Genomic DNA, 27,949 nt, shown 5'->3' on the forward strand with positions numbered 1-27,949 from the left:
GGCAGCTCACAAGACAGCTCTGAACAGCTGGCTCCCAAGGGCTCCATGTCAGGCCCTAACTGTGGCTGCTTAAGGGAGGGGTCAGGGAACAGTCCAGGAGGCTTTAGACTGATCGACAGGGCCTGCTGCTAGCCTAAAGATTGGCCACATGGGACCAGGTTGAAATCCACACACACCTTCTCTAACTTGACTCTCTAATGGACCTTGTGGAGAAAGAATGCTGCGATCGCCTCGAATCTGCAATGTGAGCAAGTAGATAGATCTGCAATTTGAAAGAGGTATATATGCCACCTCTCCTGGCCTCTGAGGGGCCGTGTAGTCTAGATCAGGGGTTGGCAAACTTTTGAGATGGAAGAGCCAATTGTGTCCCTCACAACAATTTAAAAGTTCTCTGAGAGCCATAAGTATTGGGTTCTTGGAAAAGTCATGACACATTTTTGCAATAAAAAACATAGAAAAAATACGTCATGACTTTTCCAACAACCAAATATATTTTTACAAATAAGGAAAATTTTAAAATCCTTTAAAAGTTTTATAAATGAAACTATGGTAGTTTTATTTTCATTTTCAATTTTACTTCAGAGCCACATGTACATACCCAAAAAGCCACATGTGGTTTGCGAGCCGCAGTTTGCCAACCCCAGGTCTAGATGAAAAGGTGACCCTTTGGTCTCTCCACACCCCCCCATCAAGAGCCTACTGAGCCAGCAGCTCCTGGCCAGCAACACACCTCTAGTACAAAATGGGAGAAGTGGATTAAATTATTAATTTGCTAGCAAGTAAGACAAGCCACAGGAGAGGGGCTGATGAAAGCGCTGGGAACTCCTGCAGTGTGCAAAAGGTGCCAGGGTCAGGTCAGTTCCTTGTGGCTCCTTCTGCAGCTTGGGCCAGAGATGTGTACACTGTCCCTCCAGGTGGGGGTATGAGAGCGGCTCCTGTCACTCGGCCTTCATGACACAGGAAGTTGAAAGTGGCACAGGCATTGGGCTGTAAAGAAAAAGCCAGCATGAGCTGGGCTAGGGCTAGGGCTGGGCTCCCCTCAGCCTTCCCAAGTCCCGGGACTGACCGTGTCCTGCACTTCCACAGCGATACCCCGCTGCCTCATGGCTCGCAGCACCTGGGACTGCAGCCGCTCAGTCCGGTCTCCAGTGCCCACCACAACAATCTCTAGGAAAGGATGGACACAGCTAGTCTACAACCAGGTCTGCTGACAGGCTGGGGTGGGAGCGGCTTTGTGGGGCTCAGAGCACCTCAACCTTCCCCTCTTCAATACCTATTCGTGGCTCCAGCATCCAGAAGAGAGAGAAGCTTTCTTCCGTGATGTCCTGGTGGGATCCTACCTGTGTGGGGAGGAGGCAGGTTAAATACAACAAATCCAAGCAGCTTTCCCCCATAGACTTGCTCCACAACGGGGCCACGATAAAGCCAAATTGCTAGGGACAGAATCGGGCAGCCCTGGGGCTCTGGGCCTCAGCTTCCTCACTGCAGGGAAGAGCTCACGTTCCACTGCACCACCGAGTGCGGGAGAAGCGCGCAGGGCCCATGCACGCGATTTCCGTTGACCACGAAGCCACGGCTGCTATAGCTGTCGATGTACATGGCGTGCGAGGACTCGCGTTGCAGCAGAGAGATGCGCGTCCGCTGATACAGCTCGTCATCCGCGGGAGTCAGCCGGTGCCCACGCCGTGGGGCCCTGCGGAGGGGCATAGTCAGGGTCTACCGGGCCAGGAGGGAGGGGGCCGGGGTGGTCAGGGACATTGGGGCTGGGCTCACCACAGCAGATCGGCGGGCGGAAAGCTGAGGGCGGGTCGCGCTCGGTACAGGCCGCGAAGCACGAACGCGGCGACCATGGCGAACCGGCGCGCAGGGTCAGCGGAGTCGTAGCGAAGCCCAGCTCAGCGCGGCTACAGTGCCCCCTGCGTCCCGGAGGGCACCGCGCAGCTCGGCCGGCCCAGCGCGGGAGCGGGCCAGTGCCATCTGTCCCAGAAAGGCGCGTCCCCCAGCGCGGCTCCGGTGTCTGCATCTGCCTCCCGCCCCGCCCCGGGCCCCCGCAGACCGTCCTGGGGGAGCCGGACACCTGGTGGTGGGGTTGACCTCAGGGCACTCACTGCCTGGACCCTAGCCGCTGCCTGGCTCCCGGCTCTCAGCTGTTCCACAGGCCTTCGGGGGCCTGGGGCGGGGCGGCCGCACACCTGGCCCGGTCCCGAACACCTGGCCAGGGCGTGGTGCCAGTCTCCAAGCCCCTAATCCCGGCTTTGGGGCGTCGGGTTCCGAGGGCGGGGCGGACGGCTCAAGTTTCCCTCGCTCACCGCGGAATCACGCCCCTCCTCAACCGTCACCCGCGCGACCGTTGGCGTCGCCTCCGCGCGTCGCACGGGGCGTGGCCGTGCGTGGATTGGCTTTTCGGGAGCGCGAGGGGGCGTGGCCGTTTGGTTTCGCCTTAAAATGGCTCCAGTCTGCGGCCGGAGCTAGCGGAAGGGGACGCCGTGGTAGGGTGATGGTAGTTGTCCGGGCGGGGCCGACTGGGCCGAACCGGACCAGACATTGAACTAGACAGCCGCTGGAGCATCGCTCTGTCCTCGCTCACTCTGCTCGCGTTCCGAGAATCCCCCGTCCCCGGTTTGAGCCGAATCCAGAGAGTCTACTGGCGCCCGCGCGGGGTTCGGACATCTCCGCGCGCCCACGGTGTCGTGGCCTCAGGGGAACGTTGCGGCGTCTGCTATCCGCGGGGGCGGGCGGGCATCTTGGCACAGATGAGGATGGTCGCAGTGGATTCCTAGGGGTTCCGTCGCCACCGTACGGGCCCACTGGGGCCCCTAGCGCTATGGGCGCTGGCAGCTTCGCCGGACAAAGGGCCCCGGGTGCGGGGGTGTCTCCGAGGCGGGCTCGCGGGTTTACTTCCTCCTCGGCCCCACGGGCGTGCTTCCCTCTTGGCTGTCCCGAAGCCCGCCCCGCCACCGTCACCGCACAAGTGGCTCTGGCTGAGTGAGACCAGTAGGACTAATCCTACCCCGCGGATCTGATCCGGATCGGAACTCGGTCCCAGGGCAGGTCCCCACCGCCCCTCCTATTGTTTGGGGGCCCAGGTGAGCTCCTCGTTCCCACTAGACTTGGTTTCACTGCTTACTCCTAGGTCTGCCTCCTGGGCCTGGGTAAGGGGGGTTCTAATCTGGCCCCAGGGCGAGGGGCCCCTCCCCCCAACGGCTGGACAGCGGGCAACGGAATCCCAAAAGCAGCTGTTGTCTCCAGAGCATTCCAGCTGCGCTTGGATTTCGTTCCCTGCTCTCCTGCCTGAGCAGCGTCCTGGTCCAGATGGGGTGGTCGAGCCCCTGAGCCCCAGACATGCTTCACTGGATCGTTCTGGTCTCCGTCCCTCTCTCAGGTGTGCCTTCAGACTGGAAGTGACGGGTGTAGTCGTCTGAGAGCCTGGGCTGTGGCCATCTGCGAAACCCGGGGTAGCACTGGTGAGGGAAAGAGGACCCAAGTCCCCCATATAGGGCTGCAATGGCGGTGAGTCCCACAGGGCTGCCCCAGCCCGCAGCTCGCTAAAGATAGCCCTTCACTTCCTGGGGAAAAAACCACCCCAACCGTCTTAGTGTACAGAGAGTAGCTGAAGTCCCCAGCTGGGCCTCCAGCCCCAACCCTGTTAACTATCCCCGAGGCGCGCGCCTGCGGCATAGAAAGTGCTTTGGAATGACACGATCACTCTCGTTGAGTGGGCACCCAAGAAGCCATCGGGAATGTCGTGTCCGCCCAGTGCTCTTTCGGCGCCTCCCAGGAGGGCCTTGAAGCCCTGGCCCAGAGAGGGGCTTTGCCAACCTTTTCCTGCTTCTATGGTCCCCTCCCTTCTGAGTTTTGGGCACTGTCACTGCTCCAGGGCAGAGATCACAGTTTTACCAGCACTCTGTGCTGCGTCAGGGAAAAGGGGGTTTAAGTTACATTGAAGTGAAAACATGGGGGACAGGAAAGAGCTTTCTCTTGGACAGAGGAGTGGAATACTCCAGCTGAGCTGCTCTTTAGCTTGCTCTTCTTATGGTCACATTGTTTAGTTGACCCACAATGGCTCGTTACCTAAACCAGGAAGCGGGAGGGTCCCTGTTAAAGTACACTAGGTTAAAGGAGAAAGCTTTCGAAGCCGGAAATTCTGGAAACCATCGTGATGGTTTTAATTCCTGAAGAATCAAGACGAGAAAACTGGCAGTTCTATCAGTGGGCATTTATCGGGAATAAAGACAACCCATGTCCTAAAGTAGGAAATGCAAATAACCTGAAACCGCAGAACACAAATTCTTTTTAAAACGAGGTTGTTTTTTTTTAAGTAGGTCGTGAAGGTGGCATTAATGTTAGCTGCCCTCTTCCAGTGACAATTTGTTTGGAACTTGGCAACATTTTGTTCATGTGTAAAATGGGGGAAACAAAACGTAGACTTCGATGAGAGCAAGAGTCCCCACCAGGTCGCGAGGGTCCTTCCCTTGTTTGGTAACGCGGGTGACAGCGAAAGAACTGTGGGTGAGGGAAGACTCCGAGATTTCGGACCCAGGACCAAGCACAGAAGGTGGGCCACGCTAAGGCAGTCGGTCGAAAGCAACGGCCGCTGTTCCCTCTGGTGCACCTGCCCACTCAGGGACCGGATCTCCGCCCTGGCCGGTCGGTCTTCCCGGAAGTTCGGCCTCCTGATATTTTGCTTCCGCTTCCGCTCGCTCCTTCCAGTCGCCATGGCGACGGGGCGCCTTGGGGTCGAAGAGACTCTGGGGGCCCTTAACGCGGCTTTGGGACCTGGTGGCCCCGTGTGGTTCAAAGAGACGCGCGCCCGCCACCTACATGCCCGAGACTTCCTGGCGCCGCGGCGCGCGCTACAAGCACGCTTCGGAGACGGACAGGTGTGCACAGGCCGGGCAGGGACGGGCGGCCAGGGGTAGCTGGGAGCACCGCGGCCTTCTCACCCACCTGTCCCCATGCAGGTGCCCGAACGTGTGTTCCATGCGGTGGCCGTCCTGCAGGGCCCCGGCGTGGCTCCAGTGCTGCGCTGCGCACCGACCCCCGCGGGTCTGGCGCTCCAGCTGCAGCGGTCCGCTGTCTTCGAGCGCGTGCTCGGCGCGGTGGAGGCCTATGCTGCGCCCGCCGCACCGGCCACGCCGGGTCTGCGCGTCCTCCTGCACTGCCCAGCGCTGCGCGCCTCCCCCTGCGTACTCCGCCTGAGCCAGCTGCGGGCGGTGCTCGTGGCCGATCACCTGGCGCGAGCTTTGCACGCTCAAGGGTGCGCGGGGACACGGGGCGCGAGACAGAAGGGCGTGGCCCTTGGGGACTGGCTGCAGCAGGTGGGAATAGGGGTGAGCCGGGCCAGGTGCTCAGGCTGAAGGGGCTACCCTCGCTTCGCAGGGTGAGTATTCGCCTAGTGCCCGCCGTGCGGGATCCGCACATGTCGACATTCCTGCAGCATCTGCAAGTGGACTGGCCTGCTACCTCGGAGCGAGCCGAGACCGAAACCTTGAGGAGCCAAGCACTGGCAGAGCTTAGCCCTGCTGGTGACAGGGGAGCCCTGCCCCCTGGCGTTCTGGGCAGTGTGTGCCTGAAGGATCTGTTGGAACAACGGGGACGCACAGCTGGCTACGACCCCAATCTGGACAACTGTCTGGGTAGGATCTGGAGCCTATTAGGGCCAGAAAGACGGGGACCCCTGCAGTCCTGGCTAGCCCCAGCGCCTGTGTTCCCTCTGCAGTGACCGAGGATTTGCTCTCTGTGCTGGCTGAGTTGAGGGCAGCCCTGCTGCACTGGCCTGAGGTAGGCTCCCTAAGCCTGGTTAGTGACTGACTCCCCACCCTGCAGGAGTCTGACAAACCAAGTGTTCTGTGTCCCTGCAGTGACTGTCTTCCTCCCCCACAGGCTGCAACCCCCGATGCTGGTGCAGACAGCTGCATGGTGGTACATGTGGTAAGCTGCGAGGAGGAGTTCCAGCAACAAAAGTTGGACCTGCTTTGGTGGAAGTTGGATGATCAGGCTCCTCTCAGACAGGTAAGTTAGTGATGGAGCTCCCCTATCAACTTCAGAGAGCCCTTGAAAACCCATCCAGGGGCCTGCTAGCTGATTGGTCCAGAAGGGGACTTTGACCTTGGGGAGACATTAGGCTTGGTGAATGGGCACATACAACAGGTGCAGAGTCCTGGGAGGTGGGGTCTGGAGGCACATCCTGGAGAATGTTAAAGAATAGCTGGACAGAATCCTGAGGGGCTGGGCTTGAGAGTGAGGCACTAGGCCTGGTGGTAAAAGGCTGGGGAAGTCCAGGCACCAAGATTTCAGTTCTTTGAGGGGTTTATTGCTGGAGGGTGTCACCTGCTGGCTGAGCCCCTGCTTTCTTCCTGACAGAAGCACCTGGTCTGTGGCTCAGTGAAAGTAGCTGGAGCACCCGGCACCCTGACTGCCCCAGAGTACTATGAGTGAGTGAGGCCAGGCGGCCACCAAGCCTGGGTAGTTGACACGGGGACTCTGCCCACTGGCCACCCTTACTCTTTTTAAATTGCAGGCTCAGGCACGCTCAGGTATGCAAGGCCTCGGCACTGAAGCACAGCAGAGACCTGACAGAAGGTGCGCCTGGGAGGCCTGGCTGTGCTTTGGAGCAGGGGCAGGTCATTTGCACCCTGCCCCTTGTTCCTTGCCCGCAAAGACTGACTGACCCATACTCCCTCAGACCCAGCCTGGACAGAAACCTTCAGGGTTCTCTCTGTGGCGACCATCAAGTTTGAGATGCTCAGCACAGCCCCGCAGAGTCAGGTGAGCCTGGGTGTCCTACAGCACCAGGATGTGGGGGGACAGATGGTGTGGTGGCTGCCCTCCCTCTCTGCAGCTGTGTCCCCATTCTTCAGCTGGTCCTGGCCCTGGCGGACAGCAGCATTTCCACAAAGGGCACCAAGAGTGGCACCTTTGTCATGTATAATTGTGCCCGTCTGGCCACACTCTTTGAGGGTTACAAGCACAGCATGGAACAAGGTCTGTACCCCCCTTTTCCACCTGTGAGCAGTCTGGATTTCTCACTGCTCCATGATGAGGTGAGTGCCCTGCCCTCCCAGTAGCTGGCACTGCAAGAGGCTCGGACTTCCCCTTCCAGCAGCTTTGTCCCCACAGGGTGAGTGGCTGCTGCTGTTCAACAGTATCCTCCCGTTCCCAGACCTGCTGAGCCAGGCGGCAGCCCTGGACTGCACAGCCCTGGGGCTGCACATCACTGCACGCACGGAGATGGTAAGGCAGGAAGACCAGGACAGACACTGCACTCTTTATTCTCGTTTGGGGTACAAGAGCAGAGACCCGCCAGTGACTCTGTCTGTCCCTAGGTGTGCAAGTCCCTGGTGAAGCTCAGCATGGACTTCAGCTCCTACTACAACCGTGTACACATCCTAGGGGTGAGCGCACAGCACAAGTGGGGGTGGTGGGGGGAGTTGGAGGTGGTGAGGAGGTGCCAAGGATGAGACCACCAGGCTCCTCTCTCCTCCAGGAGCCTCGGCCACACCTGTTTGGGCAAATGTTTGCCCGTCTGCAGCTTCTACAGGCTGTGCGTGAGGTGCTCCACACTGGCCTGGCCATGCTAGGTCTCCCGCCACTCAGCCACATCTAAGGCTACAGAGGGTCCAATGTTTGGGAATGTTCATGGAGTCAACTGAAGAAAAAAAACCCCACAGGTTTTGTTAAGAAACCTGGAGCCAAAATAAACCATTATGCAGCTCTGTTCTGTTGTGGAGAGTGAGGTGTATTCTTGGTCTGCTCAGGCAACCGTCTACTCACCTCCAGTGCCTGCTCAGAAGTCAGGAACCCGCGGCTGCCTCCTCCTCCCCTCAAGGCACACTGGGCACGGGCACAGACAGTCACTCCCGCTCCACTGTCTGCGAGCAGGCCCCATGCCCAGCATGCCGGCCACCGCGGGACACCTCAGTCATACCAGTTGTAAACCTCAAGTCCCTGGCCTCCAAGAGCACAACGATGGCCAAACTCGGGGCTCACAGGCCAGCAGTCCATGTCGGCCACATCTGGTACATGGTACACGGTACTGTTCATGAAGGTGGGCTCGCCATGCCCTAGACGCCAGAAGGTCAGCCGTTGGTCAATGGAGGCTGAGACCATGAGGCTTGGGCTTAGGATATGGAGGCCTGTCACATGGGCAGCATGTGCACAGGGGACAGAGTATTCCTCTAGCACATGCAGTTGGGGCACCGGCTCAGCACCCCCCACAGCCTCTTCCTGCTCTGGCACCTCCACAGCAAGCACAAAGACATGAAGGGAGCCATCCTCACTGCCACTGGCCACCAGATGGCCCTCACACGTGGGCAAGGTGTGTAGGCTGTTGACACCACAGCTGTGAGCCTGGAGGGTCAGGCAGGGGGTGCCCAGCCCTGGAGAAAGAAGATGGTTGTCAGGGCCCAGTCTGCCACATGGGTGAAGGCGAAGTGGGAGGTGGGGAGGGACAGCCCCAGTTGCACGCTAGCTACTCACGGTAGGGAAGGCCAGGGTCCGCTGGGGGCTCGAGGGCAGTGGAGCCATGGTCCAGCACAGTGGTGAGATCCCAGAAGGCCAAGCTGCCATCGGTGGCTGCGCTACACAGAAACAGTCTCCTGGAAGCCAGGAAAGGGCAGCTGAGTCAGGGAGAAGGAAAGCAACAGGAGCCCCCACGGACCCACGCAGGCCCTTCATGCAGCCCCTCTTACCGCCGCTGGTTGGGTGCTTCATGCGTGAAGGAGTGGACCTTGAGAACACACCGCTTGTGGTGGAAGGTTTCAGCCAGGAGCTGCAGCTGCCGCCCCGAGTCCTGCAAAAGAAAGAGCCTGGGGGCGCGGAGGGGTGGCCCAGCTCAGAACCCCTTCTGGACAACCAATCCCATATCCTGTCTCCTGTGCACCCCATGCTCTTACCTCACTGCTCCGTCACTGCAGGCTGCAGCCACAAGGGGGCCAAGGCCAGGCTTGTCAAACTCACACACAGCTAAGGACATGTATCTGCAGAGAACACACAGCCGTCAGGCAGAGCCCTGCATGACCCCACCCCGTGCCCCTGCCAGGCAGCACACATCACCTGGTCTCTGGGTCCACCTTGACCATCCGGCGCCGATTGCGCAGCCGGTCCCAGTCCTCATCTAGCCGGTGAGATGAAAGATGCATAACATGGCAGGCAAGGCGGCTTGGGGTGCTGGGGTCCAGGGTGACCATGATGCTGAAGCAGTGCATCTCAGCCCGGCCCCCCGCAGACACCACGTGGGCGGTCAGGCCTGGCCGAGGATCCTGAGGGCCACCTGGGGTGCCAATGCCCCACACAGCCACTGCACGCACCGAGGAGATATGGTTACAAACAGCTGTAAGCGCACGGGCTGAGCCGGTAGCTGTGGGGAGTGCCAGGATACAGATGGTGGTGTCCTCACTGCACGTGATGACGATGTCAATCAGGCTGGGCCCCTCGCTGCCAGGCTCCAGGTGGTCAGGCTGCACGAAGCTGGGCACCTCAAACTCAGGCCCCAGGATGATGGTGCCCACACGCTTCACACACGTGATCTCACGGCCATGCAGGCTCTCCCGGAGAATCACGTGTGGCCGGGTGCAGCCACCCAAAGCCCGGTACAGCATGACATCCCCATCCTTGAGGTAGGCAAAGGCCATAGCCGCCTCAGTATCAGAGAAGGCCCAGGAGCGATGGCCTCCACCACAGCTGACAATGTGCAGCTTCTCGTGCGACCGGGGGCTCCACACCACAAACTCATTGGCATGGAAACCAAGGATGACCATGTTCCCATCAGCCACCATGCGGAGCCCAGCCACCCAGTTCATTCCTCGACAAGACTTCTGCCTTAGGACTGGCTGGAGTTGGCCACATCGCACAAAGAGCTGGTAGTAGGCACCATCACGCCCTGTGGTGTACACATAGCCACCATGGCAGGTGACTGAGGTTACACCCTGCTTCCCATGCAGGGAATGGAGGGCAGACACAGGGCCCCACTCAGCCGAGGCGTTCTCGTCTCCACCACTGCCACTACCCACTCCAGGAGCTCCGGTACCAACCACAGCCTTGCCTCCAACCCCAAGATCCTTGAGCAGAGCTGGTCTGGAGGGGAATAGCAACACAGAGCCCCGGCGGTCCCCGCACACCAGGAAGTCACCCGGGGGTAGGAAGGCACTGCATGTGTGCCATCTCTGCTTGCTTGGAGGCAGCAGGTAACGGCAGCGTTCCTTGACAAAGATGGCCTTGCCAGAGGGCGCAGCTGAGATCTCCAGGCAAGCCACCATGCCACCAGGGCCCGATGCCAGCAACAGGAGCTCCTCGTAGCCGCGCAGGGCCCAGCTCACGCTATACACCTTCCCATGGAACAGGGTCAGGTCCACGGATGCAGTTGGAGTATTGATGGGCACAACCTTGACACGACCCTCCCCATTGGCCATGGCACACAGTCCGAAGCCCTCAGGACCAGGGGCTGCCTCCAGGAGGCAGTAGGACTGGAAGCGCTTGTCCTCTAGCAGTTGCTCCCAGCACTTGACCTCGAGGTCATACAAGTACAGAGCCCCTGTATCAGTCACTGCCAGTACTCGCCATGAGCCAGCCAGTGTCACAGCCTTGAGGGCACCTGGCCTGCTACGGGACTTGAAGCAGAGAGCCGAGACCCCCGAACCTGGGTACCCACGTCCTACCAGGTGCCATAGGCGGATGCCTGAGTCATCGCCGCCGGTGATCACCCAGGCTTGCCTCTCATGGGCAGCTATGGCTCGGATGCCCCGGCCCTGGTGGCCCCGAAATGCCTGGAGGATCTCACCTTCGTGGCTCCATACCAAGCAGACACAGTCTTCTCCTGCACTGATAAGGTAGTTCTCTAGCAGTTTGACCTGCCACACACGAGCACTGTGCCCAAAGCAGTGCCCAATATTCTGCACCCGACCCCCAGGCACCCGCAGGTCACCCACCTTCCAGATGCGAACACTTCGGTCTTCTGAAGCTGTGGCCAACAAGCCCTTGCTTTCCAGGTATGACATGCTGAAGATGACACCCACATGCCCACTGACCCGACGGTCGGGGGCCACAGGCTTATTGTCCATTAATGCGGTTGCTGGGTACCAGACCAGGAGCTGGTTGGAAACAGCACCTGCCACTATGGTCAGCTCCTTCCAGGTGTCTCCGATCAGACAGGCTGAGGAAAGGGTGCACCTATCTGTGCAGGGTACCTCCTGCAGGATGCACCCTATCACCGGGTCATATAGCACCACTGAGTTGTGGCCCAGGGCCAACGCTATGTTCCCCTCGAGCCAACGTGCATCCCAGATCCAGTCAGACATGTTCCACAAGCCAGAGCGCCAGAGCTCCCGGAAGCGGCCCTGTCCCCAGCTAAGTTTCACAATTCGGAGCCCCTTGCTCCCAAACACAGCCACCATGGCCTCTGAGTCAAGGTCGCCATTAGGTTCTGGTCGCACCCGGAACCCATGGATAAGATAGTGGCCAAGCAGGTTCTGTACGCGCTTCATCATCCGCAGATGCCCAGCGAAATCCAAGCTGTACACCAGGACATCTGGCCCCTCACCTAGAGAGAGGCAAACAGCCGGATCAGAACCCCTCATAACTCTGATGAGCCGTGAAGAGACAGGGCAGGGAAAAGTCTGCACATGCAGTCTGTGAATGTGTAGGACACACAATCCTGCAGGCTTGAACCCTGAAAGATCCTTGCTTTCAGCCCCAGCTGCACTTTTAGTGCTGATGCTTGGATCCCCTGTCACGCCTAACATTCACTTCAGCCACGAATTCCTCAAACCCACAGCCTCCTCCTCATCCCACCGAACTCCACACAGGAACCTTTTCAGCTTTAGTTCCACAGTCCTTAGCCCCATCTACCTGTACATGAATTCTAATTGACCCTCCCTCCCCCACTAAGACAATCTTTCCCCCTTGGGGCCATGGCAGAACCCCTCCTGACTTCCAGGAGCTTCTTCCCTATAGCTCAGAAGATGGGAGCATGCTCAGTGTCAATGGGGAGAACTAGGAAAGGCAGCCCACACTTTGGTAGCAGGGGTTCCTGTGGTCCTCAGCGGACTCCTGGCTGTCCCACAGGCACCTCCCACTCTGTTAGCTCATCCTCAAGTTCTCTTGATGCTCCTCATGCCAATGACCATTGTTACCCCAACCCCAAACCAGGAGGCCCACAGCTTCTTCTTCTTAACATCCCACATCAAATTCTGTGGATTTCATTTTCTAAAAATTTTGCAAATCCTCCCGACCACAGTGACATTGGTCCAGAATATCACCTCTTAACCTGAGATGACCACAACAGTCCCTCACGCCATTCCTGGTCAGCAATCTAAATCTTTTGGCATTCAATAAACATTTACTGGGCATCAGTTAAGAACCAAACAATGAACTGTATGCTGGAGTAGTGAATAAGACAAGCAGACCCTGCTCTGTGGATTAGGCAGACACTAAACAATATCATACAAGTGAACTATGTCATTATAATTTTGATAGCTTCCAGGACAGAACTATATAGGTTGCTTTAAGGGTAAAACTGGGAGGGGCCGGCCGAGTGGCTCAGCTCATTAGAGAGCGAGCGTTGAGCAACAGGATCCCCGGTTCGATTCCCACATGGGTCAGTGAGCTGCACCCAAGCTGAGTTGCTGCTAAGCTGCCAACAGGTGGCAGGATAGGATGGCTCAGCTGGTGAGAAAGCGTGCTCTTAACAAGGTTGCCAGTTCGACTCCTGCATGGGATGGTGGGTTGTGCACTCCCCCCACCCCCTGCAACTAGATTGAAAGCGGCGCCTGGACTTGGGAGCTGAGCTTGCGCCCACCACAACTAAGATTGAAGAACAACCTGACTTGGAGCTGATGGGTCCTGGAAAAACACAAAGTTCCCCTTCCCCAATTCCCCAACGTGGTTCCCCTCCCCAATAAAAATCTTAAAAAAAAAAAAAAAGCCATTTCTTTAAAAAAAAAAAAAAGAATATAAACTGGGAAAGTCTATTCCAGTGGTTCTCAATAGGGGCAATTTGCCCTCCGGAGATATGGCAATGTCTGGAGACATTTATGGTTGTCACAACTGTTAGTTGTGTTATTGGCATCTAGGATTGGAGGCCAGGATGCTGCTAAACATCCTACAATGCACAGACAGCCCCTCACACAAAGAACGATTTGATCCAAAATGTCAACAGTACCAAGAATGACACCTTGAGGACATAGCATTTAGGCTGAGGAATCAAGGACGACCAGTGGTTAGCCAGAGGAAAAGCAGATGGGGGCTAGGGGAACCTTTCTTGGCAGAGGACATAGCAAGTTTGATGGCCCTGAGGTGAGCAAGAGCTTATTGTGGCTGGAACCAGAAATGAAGGGCTCACAAACAGGCTAGAGAATGCTACTGAGGGGGTTAGGGAGACATAGCTGCATGGCCTCAAATGATGGCAATAAAGGTACAGATGCCACATGTATGAAGTCCGAATCAACCAGACCGGAAGTCACAGGAGCAGGTGAATTCACTTGAAGAGCTTCCTAACCTGTATTTCCCAAGTCATTCCCCTGCTTAAAACCCTTCAACGGGTCCTCCCCACCGCCTTTAGGGATCAAGTCAGATCCAGACCTAAAATGGTCTGGCCTCTGCTCATTTCTCCAGCCTTTTCTTCTTCCAGATCCCACCCCCGCTCGAATAGCACAGGAATTCCCTTTCCCCCAAAGTGACAAATTCGCTCAGCCTCAGGACCTTGGCATGCTTACCCTCTGCCAGGAACTCACCCCTTCTCTTCCCCTAGTTCACTCTTGTGATTCTTTGGGTTTATTGTATTGGGTTCCCAGAGCTCCCATACTAGATCAAAACTGAGCCATCACTCCCCACCCCCATCCACCCCTCTTGGGATTGGTAACAGCTCACTCAAGGCTTGAGAGACATTACTCTGCCTTGGGACCCTTATAAAACTCTGCAGCAGCAGCATCAGTAACTAGTGGCTTCCAGTCGGGCCTCACTGTTCCCCAGGGCTCTGCCACCTCCAGTCCCAGGTCTTTGCTGGCCTATGCTTCCCATCCTGGCCCTCCTCGGAGGTGGAAGGACATCGGATTTCTCCAAACATCTCAGGTGGGGCCTCAGCCTTCGCCTCCGACTGCCGAAGCACTGGCCTACTCAGAAAGGTCTCATCCCGGCTTTCCCGTGACCCCATCCTCGTCATAGGATCTTCATCACCCCCCTTTCCAGGGAAGGGCCTCAACCACCCTCGAAGCCACACCCCCACCTTTCCAGGCCCTGCCCTCCTCCGAGAGCACACTCCGGACCCCCGGACCCGCCAGCCGAGGTGAGGAGTCCTCATCCCCGATCTCCCCGCCCCATCTCCTCCAGAGAGGCCAAACCCCCACCCAACTCACTGAAGGGGCCACACACCTCTTTCCTTCCCCTTCCCTCGCTTCCAAAATGACTGCGTTTCCCTGCACCTTCCCGCGGCCTCACCGCCCTTTCCACCTCAGCAGCAGGTTGCGAAGGGCCTCGGTAGCCACATAGGGTTTCTTTTGTCTCCTGGGTCCCTCAGGCCGGGTCTCATACCCGCCACCTCCGGGCTGACCTCCCCCGGTCGCCCGTCCTCCTCCGGGCATCCCTTTGTTCTATGGCCCCGCCCATGCGAGCGCTCGGCTTCTTCTCCGCTAGCCCGCGCCTTAACCCAAACCTCACCCGCCAGCAGCCGTTCCCCCACGCACTCCAGACCCGTAACCGGGAGGAGTATGAGTTCCGAGGTTGCCCGCGGCCAAACGTAGTCCTCGTGAGCTTCCATGTCGGTCCTCTAGCTGTTGCAGCTGCCACCGCCGAGAAGAGCTTGAGCTATCGCGAGACGAGCCTTCCCCGCGCGCGACGCTGCCGATCTACAGCGCCCTTAGCAACAGGTAGCCGAGCCCGCTACCGGTGTCCAATGACGACCCCTTGCCACACGCAATCCAGCTAACGATTGGCGGGGCCGCCCTCGCCCCTCCCCCTCACGTGACGCTCGCCGAGCGCCCCTGGTTACGGCCCACTCCGCCCGCCCACTCTACATTCCGCAGATCCCAGCTATTCAGCCCAGCGGCTCAAAGCTGTGTGGTTTTATTTGACGGGGCAGCATGGGTCTGTACACAATAAATAACACGAATATAGGAACTGTGCCCTAATCGCGGCTGGAGGCGGGGATGAGGCAAGACATCGGCCAGGCCTTTGGCCTACAGCTGGACAGGGGAACTGCAGGGCCCCCGACCTTGGGCAGCAGGCGACCTGCGGCTGGGGGCCAGAGCTGACACTTCCCTCAGAGTTCCACGCGCGCGTCGCGGTAGGCCCGGTCCAGGGCCCACTCTGGCTGTGAGTCGGCGCCACCTTCGCGGGCCAGGCGCGCCATCTCTTGTTGGAACAGCGCCTGCCGCGCCTGGCTGGGATCCACATTGATCCAGTTGTTGGCAATCCACTTAATGCCACGTGTGACCAAGCAGCCCCCGTGCAGCGAGTAGTCATCCACATCGCCCACCCAACCTAGGAGAGGAAGATGGCGTGAGCAAGGGAGGGGACCCGAGGGACTCCAGGCTGGGCTTATCTGAGCTTGGCCTCCTACAGCCCAAGGACACAGCAAATGTAGGCCCAGCTGTGCACATCTTCCATGGCAAACATCTGGTCCTAAGGCCACCTTGGGGGTCTCAGCATCTCTCACCAACTAATGCCTTGTCAACACCACTGGCCCTCTGAAACCAGCTTTCCTGTTGCCAGGCCTGTCCAGAGCTCTTCCCAGCTTTGGATGGTGAGGTGGGAAGGCTGAGGCATCAGGGAATCACCGGGGTCCACATAACCCTGGAGACTGCACAGGTGCAGGCCACCAAAGCCACTGATGGTGGTTTTAGGGAGGCACTAGGGGCAGAAAACCACTTGTAGGGCAGCCAGAAACTGCTCGCCAGGGTGGCAGTCCCAGCTGGGTTAAGGAAAGCTTCCCTCGGCGCCCCTGCCCTGGCCACAGGCTCTCACCTTGTCCATCAGGCAGGTAGTTGTACCAGAAGACTGCTGTGCCCTGCCGGGGCTTGACACGCAGGTTCCCCTTATCACAGTGCCTCCGAGTGTCACGGAGGTCAACATCATCCTGAATCAGACTCTGTGGGCAGGAGGGTGGTGGCGTTTTCAAGATGCCCCCATTGTTTGGCCAGCAGCCAAGGCCAAATAACCAAAGGTAGCCAGAGGGAAATGAGTCAGATGTGCTCAGGGGACCACTTGGGCCCTCATTCCAGGTCTGGAGGGGAATGAATGTACCACATTGGCCCAAGGCCCTGCCATCCCACCCGAATAACAGCCAGGTTGGCTCTTACCATTTCCTCATAGGTCCTGTTGTCTGCTACAGGGAAGACAGTCTCTCCCCCACCGGTGACGTTGTTCAAATAAAACAGCACTGTCATGTAGCTGTAAGGCAGGGGGGCCGTTGAGCATGTCCTAGCAGTGGCTGCTCCTAGGGGCTTACCTGTAGGCAGGATAAGCTGCCCAGGTTCCCAAAGGCCAGAGGGGCAGGCTGGGATCAGTGACAACAGGGCAGGTCAGTGCCAGTGCCAAGATGTCCCTAGCCCATTCTTCCCACAAACCTAGTCTCTTCCTGTTTGTCACAATGTTTTTTTGTGGCCCATATCACAGGTACACTTAATTACGTTGGGAAAGGTAGGCTGGCAGAAGCAGCAAGATCATGGAGAAGGGCTGGCTGCGATGAGGACGAGCTGAGTCACAGCAGCCACCTGAAGGGGAGAGGCCTGCCTCTATGCCTTGGCAGGGGAGGGGGACACAGCTTCAAAGGGAGAAACTGAGGCCTCCGGCACTGGAGGCAGGAACAACACCCAAGGAGGGGGCAGGAAGAGCTGGGGTTCCAGCCTTGCCTCAGTCTGGCCACTGAGACAAGATGGCCACCCCCTTTTCTGACACTTGGTAAACAACCTGGGGGGCAGCAGTAGGAGTACCCCATGCCAAGGGGCATGCCCACAGGGCTGTGATTGTGTCGTGGGGGTGACTGGTCTGGGAGGTGAAGGCAACCCCCAGGTGGGAGGTACTTGCCGGCAGGAGGTCTCGAAGGGTACAGACTCATTGGCTACCAGCTTGGTGTGGGAGCAGATGGTCTCTGGGTACACAGGCCCGCTGTCCACATGGGCATGGTAGTGGCCTCCCTCTCCATACCGCACAACCTGCAGGGGCTCACTGAGCTCCACGATCTCAGGTGACAGGCGGGTGAGGCGCAGCACCCTGGTGGGCAGCAGGCAATCAGCTGGGCACCCCCATGCAAAGTGGCACCCTGAAGGAGCTGGCTACATGCTCTGCCCCTGCCCACCTCCCCTGGGAGCCCCTTAAGCCACCCCAGTCTGGCCCTACAGGAACAGGAAGAGGTTACTCTTAATGAGCCCTTCTCCCTGGATGTTAGAGACACCCACCGGGTGGGAGAGAGGAGATTTCCACTAAATTGGATGGGGGACACTCCCCCAGGAAGGAGGTTATCTATAACCCCTGGCTGCTCAGAAGCAGAGGGTCCTGTGGACAGAGATAAGAGGTCATTTCTCTATTAGCAGAAAACAGACATTCAGTCTATCTCTAATCCCAAATGTATGCTGTTTGCCCACAGTTAGGGCTCATTTGCCTTTGTTAATTGCCTGTCTTTCAATGGATCCCAATCCTGGTCTAACAAGTGGAACTTCATCCTGAGTTGGCTAATCGATTCTGTCCTCTCCGCCCCAACCAAGGCCTTCTGTGGGGGCCCTGCACGGTCTCTCGCCCCCGCACTGGGAGGCCAGCATCAGGTGCTCACCTCTGGCGGATGGCGCGCATGACATGATGGGCACCTTCCCCCTGGTAGAGCCACGTGTGGTGGCTGTTCCGCACCAGCTCGCTGGACTCTGCCTTGTGTCTCCTCATGTACTTGTGGAAGTCCCGAAGGTCCATGTTGGAGAACTCCTGCAGGCTCAGCACTCCTGCACGGGGCACCCACCATCAGTGCCCACCAGGCCCATGAGGGGAGGCCACAGTGGCAGGCTGCACCTTCCTACCTACCCTGGCCTCAGGCACTGGGGGGCCATGTGCACCTGTCCCCCAACCTGGACTCCTGGGTCAGACGAACCTGGCTTCTGTCACATCAGGCCCTACAGGAAGACCCAGAGAAGTTCATTTCCTCACTTTAAGCCCTGATGTGGCCCCCAGCCAGAAGAAGCCCAACCCCTCTAAGATTGGCCAGAGCAGGGTTTCCAAAGGAAGTTTGAACTAAATGACCAGGACCCTAGACCATGGACTGCCCCTGGCCCTCCAGCCTGGCTCTATAGAGCATGGTGACCACCTTTGGTCCTGTAGAGGGTGAAGGAAGAGAGCAGTTAGTGACGCCTTTTGTCCAGAGCCTTCCACACTACAATGTACAAGCTATGACTGGGCCCTAGAAGTCTTCATGACCTCAGGTCACACCCCGATTGGAATATACCTGGTCAGTACCACCTGCTGGGTTACCAGATAACTCAGCAGAGAAAGCCACTCTCCCCAGTGAGAACACTCTCCCACTGTTCCTGCCCAACCCATGAAGCAGGGGCTCCACCCTCTTGGGGTTCTGTAACAGGAGCTGATATCTTTGCTCCATATCATCCTGGCTAACCCAAGGGAGACACCTTCCACCCTTTTGTCCAGATTTCTCTTAGGGTGGGAGACACTCAAGGGCTGTGAGCCTGTCACCAGTTCTGAACACAGGGGCAATAGCAGCATGATGCCGCTCTAGCCACAGGTCTCGGGCCGATTTTTCACTCTGGGTTCACCAGCCACAAGGCCATTCTTCCAAGTCCTATTTGACTGTTGTATCTTCTTCACTTGGTCAAGAACTTAGGCATGACAGAGATGACTACATCTCAGAAATCTCCTGAGGGTTATTGCCAAAGGTGGGGGGGCACTTGCACGACAGCTCCCCTGCCCACCCCCACCCCCAGCAGTTAGAATGACTCCTGTAGGCAAGAGGAAGGCAAGGGAGACCTTGGTCATCCAGAGATGGTGTTTGCTAGAGCGGCCCCTCTGCCTGGCTGGAGAGAAGCAGATAGAGCAGGGTGAACAGCCAAGTTCAAGCTGGGCTCACTGTCCCTTTACACTCACTCTATCCACTCTGCCCTCAGCCAGCCAGCAACTCTACCTCCTGTACCCCAGACTCTGCCTGATGAGGTCAAAAGAGTCTCCAAAAACTGCCCTCTAGATTGTCACTAAGGAGGAGAATGGGAAGGTCTGGCTCCTGCCTATTTCCCAGGGGTGAGCGCAAGGTGGGCTCCTCACCCTCCTTGACTGTGGCTACTTTAGAAGCTGAGCATAGAGGCGACCTGAGTGTGGGGACAGGAGGTTCCCAGGGACAGAACTGGGGCGAGGTCTGAGCTCACCATCACCATCAGGGTCAGCCTTGATCGCAGAGTACATCTCCTGAATGTTCTCCGGAGTCATCCACCGTCCATTTCCCAGGCGAGTCTGGGCCAGGACCTAAAGCACAACATCGCCCCTCAGTAGGGTGGCCCCCATGATGGAAAGTCACCAGAGCACAGATAGCTGCCCAGTTCTTGCTGTGGAGCTAAGGTTTCAGGTGACAGGGCATGGGCAAGGACACAGGACAAGCCTAGGGTCCTGGGCTGAAGTGGGGGTAGGTGGAGAGGTCAGGCAGCGTCTGGGGAGGTCAGGAAGACAGTCAAGTGCCCCGAGGGTCATGGGCACAACCAGCCCTGCTGGGACTGGGGCCTCCACGGGGGAGCACTGTCAGATGGTTGGAGGACACAGTGAAGGACAGGCCTGTGTCCCACTCAGATGCCCCAGGTGAGGTGAGGGAGGCCAAGGCCTCAGTGTGCAGAGCAAACAGGCAACGGGGAAGGCCTGGCCAGGGCATGAGCACCGAGCCCCTTGGGAAGACCAGGCTCAATGAGGCACTCAATATAGGCAAGGGACCCCACACCCTGCCAAGACCTCTCTCAGAAGCTGGGGTGTAAGGGGCATGCAGAGAGAGCAATGCAGACTCCCGGCCACCTCAGAGATGCCACCCCATCCATCATGAACAGTTCCATGGGGCTCCGAGCTATGGCAGCCAGGAATCCAGACACAGATGGCACAACACCCAGGAGCTGTGGCAGTAAATGCCATCACCCCCAGGCAGACGCTCCTGCTATCTGGGATTCCTGGGGCAGCAAGAAACTCCCCAGGGAAGGAAGGGGACTGTGGGCCTGGGCATGTCCAAGCTGATATGAGGTGGCATTTGACTCTCTGGGCCAAGCCTGAGCAGGACAAGTGATCTGGGCACCAAAAAGATAATTCTGGGCACTCCCTACCCCCCCCCCCTCCTCACCCCCGCTGTGCCTACTCCAGGCCCTAGGATCCCAACCTCGCGGAGCTGTAGGCGACCATCACGGTTCTGGTCCAGCAGCTGGAAGAGGTCCAGCTGGCTGACCTGCATTGTGCCCATTGCCTCCTCGTACTCTTCAGTGGGCAGAATCTGGCTGCGTTGTAACCCCTTCATCTGTGCCAGGTGGATGATGAGCCGACACTCCTCGTCACTCAGGAAGCCAGGGATTTCTGCCAGAAGAGGAGGTGAGTGAGGCCAAGGACTGGGCCAGGGCACGGATACATCCGGTACCTTCCTCCCTACAGGGTTCCTGGGGGTACTCCCTGGCCCCTGGCAGTCACCAGGTGAGGAGGACTTCGCACACCCCTTTACATCTGCTCTGGACATTAACCCCAAGGTTGAGTTGTCCTGCAAAGGTTGGCCAGCGTTTGGGTTGTGGGGCCTCTCTCTTTGATGCTGAGAGCACACATTTTCCAGGAGAGTCCTATGAGGAAAGCCAGAGCTGCACTGGGCATGGGCTAACCCACCTTGGGATGGGACCGAAGGCCAGAGGGTGGACCTGAAGGGCAGAGGGTTGACCTCCACTTCTTACTTGGTATATATCTAAAAAGTGGAGGGATGGTGCCTGACTTTTGCTTTCATTTTTACTTTTCAGCATTATTCAAATTAAAACAAAGTACAAGACATTCAGCACTCTAGGCTGCACAAGTGGGTGCTGATTATCTGACTGGCTGAGTTGCCCAGTGCTGGGAGGTCAGTGGGGGTCACTCAGGTTTTTGGCAGACGCTCTGAGAAGATGCCCCAAGTGTCCTTGCTTTGGGAACAAATGTACACCGAACGCCTGTTCCATGCCTCTAAGTCCCTGAGTAAATGCCATTCAGGACTGGGCTCGGCTCCAGTGGCTGGATGACCCCACACCGGCCCCACAAGCAGTTTGGTGGAGCTGGAATGTGGGCCTCACACCTGGGGAGCCCCCATCTCAGTGGCCCCTGGCACTTCCAGAACAGGAACCTAAGCCGTTTCATTCCCTTGTTTCTGGGAGAGAAGATGGGGCGGGTGGGGGGGACACAAGAAACACACAAAAGGAACTGATTGGAAAAAGGACCACACCGCCACCAGGACCCCTCAGACTGCAGAGCGGCCTGCGCAGAGCGGCCTGCCGCTTCTCTGGGTTATGCTTCCAGCATGAAGTTCCAGTCATAGCCAAGAGGAAGGACAATGGTCACTCAGCCAGGACTGGAGCGGTTTTTAAAAGGAATCACAGCAGATCACATTTAGGAAGCACAGACTGTCCTGTCCTAAGTGCGTCCAGTCCTTAATCTGTATATTCTTCCTAGAAAGCCAGGTCCCATGAATTCGCCCTTCCTATCCACAAAGAACCCCAAGCACGAAGACATCAGTGACTGGCCCAGGGCCACCGAGGCTGTTGTACTCCAAAATCCAAGCTCATGAGCAGATTCAGCTTCCATGGGTAGGTGACCCAGATGTGATGACACTGAAGACGGGAGGGGCAAAGGCTCCCATCTCTGGCCTGCTTGACACCCCAACCCAGCAAACCCAGAAAGAGTGTGAGCCATCCACTGGGGGGCAGCACTGTTGGACGATGACTTGAGTGAATTGCTAATGAACAGTTGCCTTCTGGTAGCTTAAAAAATAAACACACAAACAAGAAAAGGCAGAAAAAGCAAGCACAGGCCCAGGTTTCTTCAGTTTATTAGGTGCTGATAATCTGCAGGCCCAGATGAGATTCCACCAACCTCTAAAGTCCCCTGCCATGTGCTAATCAAATGCCCAGGCCAGCATGATGGGGCCTAACCAGGTGGGTCCTTGCACCTGGGAGCTGGGCAAACATTGACTCCTGGAGGGCGGGTACAGCCCTATAAAGTCCTCAACCTCAGCCTATTAAGGCCAAGGCAGAGAAAATAGGTGATGGCTCCAGGGCTGTGGCTGCTGGTGGCATTGGTGGTGCTGTGGGGTGATGGCGGGGCAGGGGCTCCCTTGGGCCTCATGCGGTGTATGCCAATTCCCCAAGCCAGGGCACTGTGCCAAGACATTGGCTATACAGAGATGCAGCTGCCCAACTTACTGGACCATGCCACAGCCCCTGAGGCCATCCAGCAGTCAGTCAGCTAGCTGCCCCTGCTAGCCAGGGAGTGCCACCCTGATGCTCGCCTCCTCCTCTGCTCCCTCTTTGCCCTGGTTTGCCTGGAATAGGTAGGGCAGGGACACCCAGGTGAGGGCAGGGGGCCTCTCTTCAGCCAGGGCCGGTGCTGGCAGCTCTTCACTAACCACTGCTGGGCGCCGTCAGTGCCAGGTGCTGACAGGGGCGGGAGGACGATGAAGGATTTTTTTGTCAGGGTGTTCCTGGCAAAGGGGAGCAGGTGCCCATGGGAGGAGACTCGGGCAGGGGATCACCCGTGGTGAGCACCCTTGGTCTGGACCCACAAATCATCAAGGGCTCTTGAATATCAAGGTAGGGCAAGTGGGCAGGCTGCTTTAGGCTGGGGGGCCGGGAGCCCCTCTCCAGCGAGGTGTGAAAACTCTGCCCAAGGGGTCCTGGCAAGAGAGGGAGCCAAGGCTCATTAGGTGGCCTTTTCTCCCGGAGATGGCTGATTCCTCTTCCCTAGCCTAACCTATGTGGTGATCAACAGATCCCTCACTTCTCTCTTTGCAGAGCAAGGGCCCTTCCCAGAGCCTCAGGGTGACCATGCCAGTAGCAGCAAGACTGGGTTCTGAAAGAACCCGAGATTGGGGCCCCTGTACTTTTTGCCAAGCCCAGCCCAGGCCAGAAACGGCAGTATCCTGCAGGTCTTTCAGGACAAGAGGGTAGGCCCTGCTCTCTCCCTCCAAGATCCTGAATGAAGGCCCAGACTGCAAAGCCCCTCCCATATCCCCCTCCCAGGTGCAAGAAGTTTACGGGAGCTGCAAGGGGAGGGGCGCTGGAGAGGGGAAAGCAGCTTGGGCTGTGGGAGGGGGGGTAAGGATGGAAGGCTGAAGCGCTGGGAGTGGGGATGCAGGTCTGAGATTCCAGCAAGCACAAAGCCAGGGTTCAGGACTGTTGCTAGGTGACCAAGTGTTGCTCAGCAACCGCGGAGTTATGGTCAGGCCTCAGCGCTCCAATACCCAGAGGGTCCAGCCTGGAGTCCAGGAAATCTGGACCTGAGCGCCCTGCCATCGCACCTCACCCCTTTCCGCGCAGAGTCATCTACCCGAGCCGCATGCTGTGCGATGTCCTGCAGGCCGGCTGCGCGCCCATCATGGACTGCTACAGCTACCCCCTGGCCAGCCAGCCAGCACTGTGGACACTTCTCCTCCGATCAGGGCCTCTGCGTGGCGGCCATCTCTGACAGCTCCCGCCCGGGCCGCCCACGTGGGTCTCTGCACCGCTTCTAGGTTCCTTCCTCCCCCTTCGGCCCCACCCTTTCTAATCACTTGGCACGGGAGTCAGGTAAACGAGGTCTTGGGTGGGAAGAAAAGGGACGGCCCACAGCAGCAGTCTATCTGAAAAAGGGGAAAGCAGACGGGACCTGTGCTGATGGCCCACCTCCCCCACCAGCGGCCTGGTGGGAGCCTCATTCACTCTCTTCTCACAGTGCCCCGTGCTAGCTGCAGGGACTGCGAGCTGCAAGAAGCCAGCTCCTCCAAGGAGGTCCTGGACACAATCTGTGCCAGCGATTCTGGTGAGCTCCTAGGGGCCAGCAGGCCTTATACACACCTTAGAGTGCTTCATTCCAGCTCCTGGCTCCTGAGACAAGTGCAAAGACAAATGCTATGCCTGGTTAGAGCTAAAAATGAGTTCTTTTAATACATGTGGGGCATTGCTAAAACAACGAATCTGCTAAGGAGGGTGGCATCCAGGAGCACAGCCTTCTCTAGGACCCCAATTCCACGAGCAGAGTATTAAATAAGAGGGCTCACCAGATGGAAAGGATGGAAGTGGGACGTACTCCCAGAGACCCAGCTCATCACCCTGCCCCTCTGATCCCATTCAGTAGTGAAGGCTAGGGTCTCCCGGCACAATGGGTCATCCTCCGGACCCTCTGACTTCGGGCTGGACTCACGGCTAGAGGTGCTGAAGGCAGGCCTACTGTGCCCTGTGGAGTTGGCACCCACTCTGTGACGCTGGCTGAAGCTGGAAGCCACATGTGTGCACAGCCTCCTGTGAGGAAGACATGCTATGTACTGAGTGGGGAAATGCAGGGCCACCAGCTGCTGGTAACCACAGCCTATGCTTGGAGCCGGGGTCACCGAAATCCGCAGCTGGCTGTGCGCAGGTGGCACCATCATCGGTGCCCAGAATAGGGGCTAACACAGGCAGGGAGAACCTGGCACTGTGTAGCCACAGCCTCTGTGTTGGCCATGCAAACCGCGTGCTCCCCTGGACACACATAAAACCCTTTCTGCTACCCTCATGGATATTTGCAGATCAGAGTCCAGAGAAGACCCAAGACTCTTGCATCTTGGGTCAAGCAGGGCAGAAGCCTACTTCCATGGTCACAGTAGGAGCCCCTTCCTGAGCTGGTAGTGCTCTGCCCAGACAAAAGGCAGGCCAGCTCCCTGGTAGCTGCGTGTGCTAGGCATGTGGAGCCACCTTTTTGTCCTTCCTAGAACTGGGATGACAGCCTGGCTTAATGTCCTGCTACTACCCACAGCCCCGGCACCCCACGCTGAGTCTCAGGGTAGACCCAAAGCCTAGCCTCATCCCGGGCCGGCTTATCAAGCCCCAGACAGACTCAGTTATACCTGCCTGACCTTTACTGAGTCTAGTTCTGCCAAGCAGAAGGCCTGTGGAACAGCAGGGGGGTGGAGAGGGGCCCATGCAGAAAAGTGCTTTTAGCTGCTTACAAACCTGAACTAACATGAACACTTAAAACTCTTTCCCTACTTCTGGGACTCCAGTGTTTGTCAAGAGCACAGTGGTCTTAAGTAGCTGCCTCATTTTTTCTTAAACTGAAAAAGAATTGGGAAATCCTATGAAAAAGTAGTCATGGTTTTAAAATAAATTGTTTTGTGTACTGGAGTCCATCACTTGTTTACATTAAATGGTTAAGAAATGGATTGAAACTTTGCTGGCCCACTGGAAGTGCCCCCTGCTGCTCTTGAAGAGGGTAAATCAGCGACACTTGCCCAGATGGTCCAGGCCTCTGAGCAAGCAGACAGGAGCTGGGCTGGCTGAATGCCCAGGAAGCCCCTCCAGCTGGCCAATAGTTGTCAGTAGTGGACAGAACTCTGGCTGTTGGACACACAGCCAGAGCAAACCAGGCCTCCCACACATGCAGCTCACCTTGAGAGGCAGAGGCACAAATGACACAAATAAATACAGAAGACAGCTTCCATTGATGCTAAGCCCTAAGAGAAAACCCATCAGGCTGATGCAACCGAGTGCCTGTAAACCTCTTAAGACCGGTTTGAGGCCTAGAGTTCTGAGCAGAGCGGATATTTGAGCAGAGGCCTGGTGGAGCGGAAGGCCCCCTCCGTTGGAAGAGCCTGGTCTGAGCCTACTGGTGGAGGGAACAGCACATAGAAAGGCCCCAGGGCAGCAATGAGCTTGGTGTTCGAGAATCAGCAGGGAGGGAGTGAGGGGGTGGCAGGGGAGGAGGTCTGAGAGGTGAGAGGGCTTGGGGGTACCAAATGAGATTTAGAAGTGAAATGGGAAATCCTGGAGACTTTTAAGGAAAGGAGTAATGAGGTCTGATCTGCTATTTAAATACAGAATGAGTGCGGGTGGGGTAGAGGGAGAAGTTAGCCACAGAAAGCAGTGTTCCCAGAGAGATGACGATGACTGAGACCTGCAGCACCTTCCTTCTGAACTGAACAGGGCCAAGGCCTCAGCTGACTTCCGATGGTCCAAATCCTTGGGAAATGCCTACCACAGTCAAGCAGGTATTTCCCAGGAACTCGGGATGGGACCTTTTGTGGCCCAGGTCCCACGTGCCAAATGTGTCTAGTTACAAGGGTGGGAAACAGGAAATGTTCCCCAAAGAGAGAGAGTGAAGGTTGCATGGGGTCCTCCCTGTGAAGGGGTGGGGTTCCCTTCCACGGAGATGGAGGCACCCTGGGTAAAGCCCAGTCCCCTTGCCCAAGCTTACATCCTGAACATACCCCTCAAGCCCTGGCATCTTGGGCCCCTAAGGCTGACAGGTCACAGGTTTGGAGCCAAGAGCAGCAGGGTAGAGGTGGCAGAGCCCACAGCAGGCCCATTCTCCTGGGGCCCCTCCTGCCTCTTTAGGGTGACAGTGGACGGATGGACAGGCAGGCACAGAGGACAGACATTGCTCTTTCTTGGGGTGACGCTTCCTTCTTTGGATTCATCCAACACCACAGCTTTCAGAAGCTGCCCCACCCCCACCCCAGACATCCCTCCCCTTTGGTTTCCCTCTTTCACAAATGGACGTGTCGTAACCACTGATCTTGGCTTCATTCGTCTCACCTCATTTCACCAAGCAGCAAGCCCCTGGGCTTTCTGGGTAAAACGCGGGACATCTTCCACCAACAGACTCAAAGGTAATGTAAGAGTCTGGAGGAAATGAGGACCACAAACAAAAGTTCTTGCTGCAGCTGCCCAGTTCTAATCATGCCCTTTGTTTATTTGTTTGCGGAAACAGAGACCCATCTGATGGCTGAACCAGAGCCAGTTTACCTTTTGTGAAATCTCTTCTGCTTCCTGTAATTTACCCTTGGTAACTCTGGGTCTGGGTTTCTCGTTCTCTATTTTGTAGGACTTTGATGCAACAAGCTGCATGTGAGGGGGTTAGGGTTAGGGGTTATGGCCTCACGGCTCACTTAACCTAACATACATCTGAATTGAGTCTAGACAGGTCCCAAGAAGGCTGAGAGAAAGCACAACCCCCTCAGATGCGTCTGCTCACAGCAGTGTGGTGGTAATGGGGTGTTCTCTTGGCCTGGACCACCCTTTCCTGACAGCCACCTGGCTTGATCCCACAGCTCCTATAGATCTTTGCTCAAAGATCTTTCTCAAGGAGGCCCATCTGGCCACCCTATTAAGAGTTTCAACCCCAGTTGAAATTCTGGCTTACCTGTCTGTGATCGCTTACACCACCTGACCACCACATATATTTATTTATTAGTTTATTTATTATCTGTCTCCTCATTTGAATGCCCGCTTCTGGTGTTTTTGTTTTGGTTTTTTCCCTATTTTGTTCAATTCTGTGTTCCCAGTACCTAAAACAGTGCTTGGCACAGACTTCAATGTTACGCATTAGTAATAATAGCAGCAGCAGCAACAACCTTTTAGGGCCCCTCCCGCAACAGGGCTGACCTCATAACCTACTTCCCCTCAAGCAGCATGCATGTGATATCATTCTCCCGGGTCCAGGCATAATCCCCAACCAAGGCCCTCTGCTCCAGGGATGGTGGCATGTGCTCAGATCCTCTGTTTTGGTCCCCAGCCCCTTCCTATCCACTCTATCCTCCAGCAGCCAGGAACAGCCTGGGTCAGCAGATAAGTGTGTCACTAAAGCTGGATACCCAGGGTTGGACTCGGCAAACCTATCCTGTGCAAGGTCATGGGTCTGGGACCCCCACCTTATTGACACTGGTGGTCTTCACAGCTAGCACGTTGGCTTTAGAGTGCAGGCTCTAGAGCAGCGGTTCTCAACCTTCCTAATGCTGCGACCCCTTAATACAGGTCCTCATGTC

The 27,949-nt window shown here is 57.1% G+C and overlaps 4 protein-coding genes across 8 annotated transcripts in view; 1 reads left to right on the top strand and 3 right to left on the bottom strand.

Annotated features, from left to right (window-relative positions):
• Positions 1-743: 743 nt before the first annotated feature.
• Positions 744-2,335, bottom strand: NDUFAF3 (NADH:ubiquinone oxidoreductase complex assembly factor 3). Its single transcript, XM_019632065.1, has 5 exons — positions 1,774-2,335; positions 1,501-1,693; positions 1,274-1,340; positions 1,067-1,167; positions 744-987 (listed from the first exon to the last, which is right to left on the bottom strand). Exons 1-5 carry the CDS (start codon positions 1,848-1,850, stop codon positions 856-858), a joined length of 570 nt encoding a protein of 189 aa, XP_019487610.1. The 5' UTR covers positions 1,851-2,335; the 3' UTR covers positions 744-855.
• Positions 2,336-2,454: 119 nt separating this feature from the next.
• DALRD3 (DALR anticodon binding domain containing 3) lies at positions 2,455-7,717 on the top strand. 2 transcript variants are annotated; one of them, XM_019632040.1, is made up of 14 exons: positions 2,455-3,086; positions 3,383-3,510; positions 4,323-4,880; positions 4,962-5,257; positions 5,380-5,636; positions 5,720-5,781; positions 5,884-6,012; positions 6,364-6,434; positions 6,521-6,582; positions 6,686-6,768; positions 6,861-7,043; positions 7,120-7,233; positions 7,326-7,394; positions 7,487-7,717. In XM_019632040.1, exons 3-14 carry the CDS (start codon positions 4,716-4,718, stop codon positions 7,604-7,606), a joined length of 1,611 nt encoding a protein of 536 aa, XP_019487585.1. In that variant the 5' UTR covers positions 2,455-3,086; positions 3,383-3,510; positions 4,323-4,715; the 3' UTR covers positions 7,607-7,717. The 2 variants fall into 2 exon arrangements, with proteins under 2 accessions (XP_019487585.1, XP_019487580.1); XM_019632035.1 differs by having other exon boundaries at positions 3,383-4,880.
• On the bottom strand, positions 7,235-14,887 carry WDR6 (WD repeat domain 6). 4 transcript variants are annotated; one of them, XR_002122707.1, is made up of 7 exons: positions 14,650-14,882; positions 9,055-11,536; positions 8,895-8,978; positions 8,691-8,807; positions 8,479-8,597; positions 7,774-8,378; positions 7,557-7,648 (listed from the first exon to the last, which is right to left on the bottom strand). XR_002122707.1 is itself a non-coding variant. In XM_019632007.1 (6 exons), the coding sequence occupies exons 1-6, from the start codon at positions 14,747-14,749 to the stop codon at positions 7,918-7,920; spliced, it is 3,363 nt and encodes a 1,120-aa protein (XP_019487552.1). In that variant the 5' UTR covers positions 14,750-14,882; the 3' UTR covers positions 7,235-7,917. The 4 variants fall into 4 exon arrangements, 3 of the variants coding, with proteins under 3 accessions (XP_019487552.1, XP_019487563.1, XP_019487573.1); XM_019632007.1 differs by having other exon boundaries at positions 7,235-8,378; XM_019632018.1 differs by lacking the exon at positions 14,650-14,882 and adding an exon at positions 14,365-14,601 and having other exon boundaries at positions 7,235-8,378.
• Positions 14,888-15,038: 151 nt separating this feature from the next.
• P4HTM (prolyl 4-hydroxylase, transmembrane) overlaps positions 15,039-27,949 on the bottom strand; it is a 15,622-nt gene continuing 2,711 nt past the window's right edge. The window contains exons 3-9 of the mRNA XM_019632051.1: positions 20,330-20,520; positions 19,347-19,443; positions 17,759-17,921; positions 17,017-17,202; positions 16,290-16,380; positions 15,955-16,078; positions 15,039-15,471 (exon numbers count right to left, since the gene is read on the bottom strand). Of these exons, the coding sequence (XP_019487596.1) occupies positions 15,251-15,471; positions 15,955-16,078; positions 16,290-16,380; positions 17,017-17,202; positions 17,759-17,921; positions 19,347-19,443; positions 20,330-20,520 (1,073 nt within the window). The 3' untranslated portion in view covers positions 15,039-15,250. The remainder of the gene's footprint in view (positions 15,472-15,954; positions 16,079-16,289; positions 16,381-17,016; positions 17,203-17,758; positions 17,922-19,346; positions 19,444-20,329; positions 20,521-27,949) is intronic.

Source organism: Hipposideros armiger, unplaced genomic scaffold (assembly GCF_001890085.2).
Source record: "Hipposideros armiger isolate ML-2016 unplaced genomic scaffold, ASM189008v1 scaffold_18, whole genome shotgun sequence".
NCBI lineage: Eukaryota > Metazoa > Chordata > Mammalia > Chiroptera > Hipposideridae > Hipposideros > Hipposideros armiger.